Consider the following 9,225-nt stretch of genomic DNA (forward strand, 5'->3'; position numbering starts at 1 on the left):
CCCTATAACAGCAGGGGAGTCCTTCAACTAATTTGCTAGAGCAGCACTGAGGGGGTCAGCAGCAATCTGAATCCTGTAAGGTAACATTCACACTGGCTGGTGGGCAAGGCCACACAGTTAGATGGTGTAGGGCATGGGGCTCCAGCTCCTAGTCTCACTTTAGGACTCCTGTGGGCAGCCTGGTGTTGGAGGGGTGGCCCCTTGGGGTGAGGACAAGGTTACCAGGAGTGGGGACCACCCTTCAGGGATACAGTTGGGATCCACCTCTGTGGTTTCCTAGGTATGAAGGCTGACTGGACCTTAGTGCTGGAAGACTAATTAGGGGTGAATCTGCTAAAATGAAGACTGTTTCTGTAATTTCAGTGAGCATACATTACTGTACATTGGTTTAGATCTCCCATTTGATTCTTGAGCCTGCATTTGTGTACATTAGTTGTGAATGTCTTTTTGATTGTTATAAAATAACTTTTTTGTCTTCTGTGATTTGATCAAACTTATGAATGTAATGATGTAAAAATGCCATGTTTTAAATCACTGATATCTCGAATAAACAAGGCCCTCTTCCAAAAGACAGATCAGTTCCTGTCATTGTCCCGTTGGGTATCAGGAGGGCACACAGCCCAGCACTGGGGTCTCCAGGTCCTAAGGGAAAGAGTCCAGACTTACCTGGTGCAGCATTAGGACCCAGGGCCCCCAAGGGTTGGTCGCCCTCCCCTCGCTTGCGACTCGCTGGCCAGGAGGTGGGGGCGAGTGCCAAGGTTTTCTGTCAGGGTGTCGATTCTGCATTTGTTGGGTGGTGCGCTTTAATGGTGTCATTTCTGCTCCCACCGTCGCAACAGTCACAGCTATTTAGGCTGGGACCGACTACAATGCCTTTGCGATGGCAAGAGTGGGGGAATCATCATCACCCTCCACCCATTCCCCTTGTCTTAGTATGCCTTCTGTTTCTGATATGTTGTGGGGCGCAGAAGTGAACCCGAGAATCACCCTTTAACAGCAGGGGAGTCCTCCAACTCATTTCCTAGAGTAGCACTGTAGAGGTGAGGGGGCAGCATTCGGAATCCCAAAGAGTAACCTTCACACCAGCTGGTGAGCAAGGGCGCAGAGTTAGATGGTGTAAGAAATGGGGCCTCCACCTGTGTCTCCTGTTCATCGCTCCTGCGATTCAATCCCATAACACAAGAAAATCTTCCATTTTAAGGAAGTTCTGACATTTGCTCAGAGACGTTTTAAGGCATGGGCAAAGTGGGCCCTAGCCCAGGACCCCAGCCTTTCAGGGCGGCCCTAATAATGCCAGATCTGCTCTGCAGAGTCTTGGTCTGATGGCCTTGAATAATTCTTAAACATATTTTTTTAAATAACGTTTTCCTTTAAGTTATGTTTAATTCCGGTGATGTGTGGGTCTACAAGAGACATTGTGCAGAGAAATGTTTCTAGTTTTCAACATCATCCAAAATCCATAAACAAAATGTATTTTCGATCAAAACAGTATCTCACATTTGAAAAATGGGCGAGGTTCACAAAGATTATTTGTACTACTATTAGTGAGCTGCTGTTGTTTTATAATGTTGAAAACATCCGTCAATGTCGCTGAATATCAAATGTAAACATATTTAGAATTTTGGCCAGTGTGTTTCTGCAATTTCAAGGACCTGGCTAAAGAGGGCATGAAAGAGCTGAAACTGGATCATAGATTGAAAACTGTTCTGAAGACGGGGCCCCAATATTACTTTTTGACCCAGGGCCCCTAAAATCCTTTAGACGCTGCTGCATCTGCTGGAAGGTGGACTCCATTTGCTAAAGCTGCGGGGTGTATGGGTAGACTTGGCATCCGTGGTTCCAAAAACGACACAAGTGTCCTTCCATGAAGGGGGCCTGCGTGCACACATTGCCTTCGAGTCCATCAGTGCCTGGTCCAATGCCTGGCGCCTGCCCTGCTGCAGCTGCCCAGCTCCCATCACTGCGAGCAAACGCGGCCTAATGCCCATCATTAATTGTCATTAGCAGGGACCCCTGCCGGCCCTCATGCGCCCCCATCCTACTCTGTGGGACTTTTCTCACGCATGGTGTCTCGCTTCTCCCCTCCTGTGTTTTCTTTTTCACTTGGAGCTCCAGAAATCTCACCCCCCTGCCGGGGCGCTGTTTGCTCAACTGGGACACCCATTTTGCATCCTGGGACCGAAAACATTCCCTCCCCCTTTGGCCCTCCTGCTCTCCACAGGGGACAATTTACGGCCCTCACTCCCAGATGGTTATAAAAGGCGTGTAAGGGGAGGCTGAGGCATTCCGAAAGAGCTGCAGCGACAGAGATTTTAGCTTCCCTTACCCACCAAACTCGTCTTACGGAGACTATGGAGCCTGTCTGTGCTAAGCTACCAGTGGGGGCCCCCAGGCGGCCATGCACAGCGTACAGCCACTCAACACAAGAGCACCGAGTCAGGTAAATATATGCCTTCAGGAGTACTTTCGTGTTTAGGGTGTACGTTGCTGATCACAAAACCTTTTCTCATCTCTATGTTGTGGTAGAACCTCCCCTTATTTTGATTTCGCTTCGAGCGCTTTAATGCCTGTGTATGTATAATGTGTAAAACTACAAGTACCAGAATGCCACGTCTGAGTAGCTCACTCATACATCGCACGAGCCAGGTCGAAAACTCCCGAATTACAACGATGTGCTGTTAAATAGTTTACATTGGTCTCCAAAGCAACGTTTCATTGACGGTGGTCTTTTTATATTTTTGCGGGCAGTGTATTTAGTTCGGATTGGGAACGTCCGCATTACAAGCGGTGTCCAAGTTTTTGATGCAGTTGTGGCATTCGGATGTAGTCGGGAGCTATTATATTTTCAAAACTACTAAGGGGGCAGAGGTGTGGCTGTAACTTGCTTGTCGTATTTGACCTACTTTGCCATCCTGGTCTGGCCGACAACTATGAGATAGGTGCTTGAATTGGCGTATGATCCCTTCTGTGAGATGGTGGCAAAAGTTACGAAAAGTGTCAGTGATTTAAAAGGTGTCACTGATTTAGGCTAATTTTAAAATTAGCCTATCTTTTATTTCTTCGCGCCAAGAAAGCGCCCTGAATCCGTTCACCAGTGGCCGGTCCTCTTCTTTGCATATGCCATCCCACTACTCCCTTCATCTGTGGGGTTATGCATGACAGCTTCCTTTGCGACTGCCGGGGCTGCATTCTTGTAATTGTCCAAATTAGTCCTCTGCGACGCAACCCCAACTGCCACCACACCCAACAAAACCTTCCATATTTATCTAATGGGTGTGGGAATTGGGGGAGAATGCGACGTTATGGCCAGAGCTGCAGACTTGGAAATTTGGGCACCGGGTTCAAGTCTGGTCTTCGGCTCAACATTTTGGGCAAATCGCTTAATCTCCTTGTGTTTAAAAAAAAAAAAGTGACCGTATGTTGTATAACTGTTGCCCATATAAAGTATTTCAATACATATGGATTACGTTCGACCTATAAGACTGCAAAAATAGACTCGATAGGCTCCGTGTTGCAAAGTGTGGTGCACTAACCGCAGATTCTTCTTCTTCCAGCTCTGCCCTCTTCTGGAGACCCTGGCTCATCGCAGCTTCTGACAACGCCAGCCTGAGGAGGAAACAGCAACTATGTGTAAGTGTCCCCATGCAGCTCTGCACGGGCATCCTTGTTCCTTTTTTTGCACTCCTTGAACTTCCTCACACACGCTTGTTAAATATATTGTCGGCACGAGCTTCCATATTGACGCCGTTATTCTAACACCGTTAGTGGTATTTTTGGAATGACTGGAAAATAATGGTTGCTCTTCCAATAAAACTACACCGGAAACTGGTCCCTGTGATACGCTATAACTGCTCTACTAGTCACCACAACTGATGGAATTATTCCTAGGCGCTTGATGTTGGGCATCAGTCTTTCGTGAACCAAAGCACAATTCCACCTCATTACTGCTTACTACAAAAGGACGCCCGGGGAACAGAGGGCGCGGAATAAGGGGAGGAGGGTCCATTTGTCTCATTTGATCTGTAAATGTGCAAGTAGTGGACCTTTTAATGTAAAAACCCTATACCATGAAAGCCATTATTTCACCCTGGGACAGGCTATTCCGTCGCAGGGAGCCCCGCCACGCGCCCGGCTGGCCATCGCTCTATTGGTTTAGGCCTTTAACAATAGCCTATCTCTAGGGATGAGATGAGGGGCCTCGGCTTCCCCTGGTAACCGCCCGCTGCTGTGCGGTGACAGCTCTAATAGCCCAAAGGCTTAGTTTCTGTTTGATGTTCGTAGAATAGCTCATTTCAGCGCGTTTTACTGTTGTGCCCAGGCACAGTCTATGAGAGCCAGGAATGCCCCCATTGTGTACATTCTTTATGCGGCAGCGAAGGGTGGGCGTTTGGCGTTTGAGGTGCTTTTTGCAGCGTTCCACGTGAGCATTTAGCAGGTGCATGCTTACAGTAAACACAGTCCTTGTTCGGCGCCCCCTGCAGTCTCCCGATCCCCTTTGTCCTGCATTGTAAGGAGGTCCTATTGAAATGCAGGTGATACGGCTGTCTCTTTTTTGAATTGATATGCGAATGGGGCTCTGTTTCTCGTATGCAGAATAGGGAAGTGGTGGGGTGCCAATCCAGAACCGCTCAGGCAAGTAGAACGTTTTACCTAACAGGAACTGGGAGAGAAGGGTTCTGCCCAGTAGAACACCATTTGTAGCGAAGACACGTTTAGAAGTCAACGAAATGGCCATTTGCCGCTTAAACAATCTAGTCCCCGGGCCTACAGCTGCAGACTAGAATCGGGCAAAAAAGTCTAACAACATAATTGCTTCTATATAGCGCTTCATATCGCAGTTCTTGCCGTTTCTAAGCACTGTAAAATGACAGGCGTTGCTTTTATTCTTTATATTGACACTCGCTTGGGGTTGGTACGAGCCCATCTAAGTGTATATAGTCATAACTACCACTAGTTCTAGCGGAGCTTACTGACGCGCATTTTCCCCACTACATGTTTTTACCAGCAGCGTGACCCTCTGTCAGAGCATGTTTCCAATAAACAGCTTGAAAGTCCGGGAAGAGAGCTAGCGCCAAAATTAATTCTTATACATTGGCTATGTCGCTGTGAAAGTCGGGTTGGTGTAGATGCATGGCATCACGATGTTCTCAATGGCAGTCAATATTACGAAAAGGCATTCGACGGAAAATACGCTTGGAAACTTTCGTGTATGCGGGCTCCTGCCCTATAGCGAGGCCGCTCACTCCTGAGAGGACCGTGGGTGTAAGCTCCCACCATGTAAACTATCTCAAACAAATGGTCGAGTTTGCACTTGTAGGCCCAGCAGAGGTGAGAGAAATGCCCCTCTCGAAGGTGTTCAGAGTGACACCGGCGGAGGTGACATTATGAAGTGACACCATCTTATCTTCCTAACACCACAGCAGAGGGCGGTAGAGCACGAGAGCGGTTCCCATCACTCGCTCAATAGAGAATCACACCCACCCTCTTCTCTCCTGTCTGAATGGGCGCCAGGCCCACGCAGGCTCCTCTCCCTTCTGTCTCTATGCCACGTACAGCAGTCGGGGGCAGAGGGCGAGTGTGAAGGCCATCTGTGGCGAGCTGCGTCAGGCAGGGTCAGGCTGTCTGCTCATTTCTCCGCCTATACTCCATGTACAGGAGGTGGCAAAGAACAGGTGTGATTTCCAACTCTTGGTGGGGAGACTGGACCCCCTCCCAGCACAACCCCCTGCCGGTCTGTGGGGCAGGCACAGACTAGCTCGTCACGTCAAAGGCTGTATTCCACCTAGATTCTGGTGGCAGAGTGCAAGAGTGATTCTGTCTGTGCCCTAGAATGTAGACCTCCTAACCCCCTCCCCCACCTCGACCCCCCCACCCCCCTACACACACACCGGGTTGCTGCCGGCAGGAAGCTCCACGTGTCCGCTCACCTCTTACCACCTATCCCACGTGCAACACAGGCTGACAATCCCCTGTAATGCTGGGAAGGCCAGGACCAGTTTGCATGCGTAACGTGCGTGCACATCAGTATTTTAGCAAATCGTGCACTAGAATGCACACGATTTAGCAAATCCATATTAAGATAATAAGTAGCAAGATCACTAAACACGTTTGAAAAGAAGCAAGCTTTCTAATTCAGGGTGACTACAGAATTGCCAGAGATGGGTCAGTGTAATATTTAGCAAAGTCTTCCCTACCCGGGTTCGTGGCATGCACAGGGAATGGCATTCTGAGCAGCATTCACCAACCAGGCCTGGGGAGTGTAAGTGTTTCGTCAAATAATGAACAGTGTATTGCTATGGAAGACTGGAAAGAATGGCGTTTCCTTCTCCTTTTAATCTCCCCCTCCACTCTTTTGCAGCCCTACAGCAGACCCTCAGACAGAGACTGTGCACAAGAGAACAAGGCGATGCCGCTCTTCACCCACCCTGTCAGGTATGTGTCCAGTGTCTGTGCCCCGTTATCCTGTCAGATGTATGGGCTCCGCTTTTATGTATAATCATGTCACAGTTCCACCTCAGGCATGTACAGGTGCACCTAAGAAGAGTAAACACCCTTTAAGGCAGTGCCCCCTCACACCAGTGAGGAAAAAAAGTCATCTGGCGGGCGGGCGGCGGGGGGGGGGGGGGGGGGGAGTATTTCAAGCAGGCTCCCTTCCGAAATTTTCACAATTATATTAAATTGCCAATGTTTAAATATGTCTAAACGTACTTAAACATTGTAGTTATGTTCTGTTACTGTTAAAAAAAAAAAAAAATGCAATCAAATACATGAAGCCAAACATACTGCTCGGTCAGGCAGGCCTTACTAACCTGTAAAAGTATCCACAGTGAGATTATTAGAAGTGGGGGGATGGGGGTTTTAAAGGCTATTTGGAGTCCTTTCCCTTTTGAAACATACTCACAGCTTGGATATAAGTGACAAAACATAATACTCAGGACCCATTACAGAGCGGTTTACTGCTGCTCAAATTTTTCACCTTAAAACAAAGCCCTGTTATTAACATATTACTTCCTTTGGCTAGAGACTGACCCCACCCCGGGCACCCACTGGGGATCACTTGAGGGAGACCCCGTCCCCAGTTTGAAGACCCCTGCTTGCAAAGGTCCACTTCATGTTTGATGGGCTGCCACCATATTGCACCACCCGCAATCCATTGCAAAGTGCACCGTGGAAACTGCTTCCATGTCTGTCTGACAGTGTGGTGCAGCCCCCTAAATAATCTGACTTGTAATGTAAACCTTTCTTTATTTTACAGGCTTTTCTGGCCCAAATCCAAGACGTTTGATTATTTATACCATAATGGGGAGATGATGTTGCAGAACTTTCCAGTGCAAGCCACCATCAACTTTTATGAAGAATCTGACTCTGAGGATGAAGACTGGGACGACGAGGAAGCAGAGGAGGAAGAGACAGAGGAATTGGCCATGGAAACAAAGTGCTCTACTCTGACAGGAGTTGCTCAGCAAACATCTACGTGCCACTCGTCTACAACATACAGATGCCTGAACTGAACTGAGTTGTGCAATTACTCTGACAGCTGAACAAATGTGATGGTTCCATAAAGAGGGCAGTAATTACCACACCTTACTCCACATGTGGGTGCCTGGCACTTGTGATATGGTTTCTGCCACTACATGTAAATGAGGGCAGGAGTGTCTAGTTTGCTAGCAACCAGAAAACATCCAGCTCAGAACAAGCCTGGAAAGGTGAACTAACCCTACACTGGCTGCCAATTTTAATCCCAGGCTTCCATTCATGGGCCAGTAGAGCCAAATGACTTTCTGTTATAGCACCCAAAGGCTTTTGTCAGTTTACAGATGTAGAATTGTGAATGAACACAATGTGACAAACACACGTCTCGTTTCCATCTTCCTAATGCCATATACGTTTATGTGCTTGAGTTTTTGATGGTCGATAGTGACAGCAAATGAAATGTACGCTCGTGTATTGTAGGTAAAACTTCGAATGAGAAGCAGCGATTTCTAATTCCCAAAGTGGGCTTAAATTGCAGATACAGGCCATGGGTTTAAGACCACAGTCTGTAGGATATAAAAGTCTTCCTTCAGAGCAGACAAAATGCAAGGGGGATGTGGGTGGGCTTCCTGTTCCCTTTGTAACAGCAGGTGAATTCATATTTTCCATATGCCACAACTATTAGTAGGAGTCCGGGCGAGGAAGTCTATTCTTTCCGAGTTCTTCTTCTGGCAAGTCTGGAATGCTGGTATTCCCAACCCCTGAGAACATGTATGTCTGCCAGGTGGCACGTACATTTAATGCCTCCTTGTAAATTTCTCATGAATACATCTTATTGATATTTTGATGTTACCAGCAAGGCATGCACACGAGTGCCTGGGATGCAGAGTCCACTATTTGACGTCATGTATGTGATCTTTATTGTGTAGTGCCACTGAATGTACATATTGTAAATAGCCATCTTAATTTATATCTCAGAATTTATGGAGACGTGTATATACTTCTGTACCTACAAAATATAATTTTAATCTAATAAAAGATTTATGTTTATACATTTCTGTTAGCATATATTTATTACACTGAAATTATCAGATCTACTCAAACTGGTGAATGTACATGCCTAATATTTCCAACATCAGAGCTCTTGGCCATGTGCAGGGAAAACGTCTTAAAACGATGGTCACCTCCCACCCTCGTCCCTTCTTGAACCAAACAGCCCGCAAGGGGCATCGTAAACAACACCCCTGCTTTACCAGATACAGCAGGGTCGGGCTCTTTATGGGTATTTTTTATATGCAACTTGTAGGATAAAAGCTTATAATTATTGCTAAAATGAAGAAGGATAGGTTGAGAGAAGTGGAAGTAGGATGGGCCAGTGGATGTATTAGTAAGTGAAAGGATGGATGAGTGGATGGATGAAAGAAGTGAAGGATGGCTGAGTACAATGATGGATGTGTAGGTGAAGGGGTGAGTGAGTGAAAGGATGGTGGGTGAGTGATAGGATGGGTGAGTGAAAGTTTGGATGAGTGGCTGAAAGGATGGGTAGATGAGGAGGTGATAGGATGGGTTTATGACTAGTGAAAGGACGGCTGGGTGACTGGGTGAGAGTATGGGTGTGCGAAAGGATAGCAAAGCAGATGGAAATCTGAGTGGGTGGATTAAATAACTGCAGAGAAGTGGAAATCTGGGATGGATGAACTGCAGAGTGAACTGGAATCTGAGAGGGCTGGATAGATGGATGTTTAGTGAAAG

General features: G+C 47.2%; 1 protein-coding gene across 1 annotated transcript; it reads left to right on the top strand.

Moving 5' to 3' along the window:
* The first annotated feature begins 2,274 nt into the window (after window positions 1-2,274).
* Window positions 2,275-8,525, top strand: RIPPLY1 (ripply transcriptional repressor 1). Its single transcript, XM_069213636.1, has 4 exons — window positions 2,275-2,440; window positions 3,555-3,630; window positions 6,359-6,432; window positions 7,256-8,525. The coding sequence occupies exons 1-4, from the start codon at window positions 2,352-2,354 to the stop codon at window positions 7,509-7,511; spliced, it is 495 nt and encodes a 164-aa protein (XP_069069737.1). The 5' UTR covers window positions 2,275-2,351; the 3' UTR covers window positions 7,512-8,525.
* Window positions 8,526-9,225: the final 700 nt, after the last annotated feature.

Source organism: Pleurodeles waltl, chromosome 2_1, assembly GCF_031143425.1.
Source record: "Pleurodeles waltl isolate 20211129_DDA chromosome 2_1, aPleWal1.hap1.20221129, whole genome shotgun sequence".
Lineage (NCBI taxonomy): Eukaryota > Metazoa > Chordata > Amphibia > Caudata > Salamandridae > Pleurodeles > Pleurodeles waltl.

Bases quoted from the DNA above. Each gene is read 5' to 3' on its own strand.
- RIPPLY1 (XM_069213636.1), top strand. From the start codon at position 2,352: ATGGAGCCTGTCTGTGCTAAGCTACCAGTGGGGGCCCCCAGGCGGCCA. The intron at 3,631-6,358 runs GTAAGTGTCCCC...ACTCTTTTGCAG, and splicing joins GGAGGAAACAGCAACTATGT to CCCTACAGCAGACCCTCAGA. The intron at 6,433-7,255 runs GTATGTGTCCAG...TTTATTTTACAG, and splicing joins CTCTTCACCCACCCTGTCAG to GCTTTTCTGGCCCAAATCCA.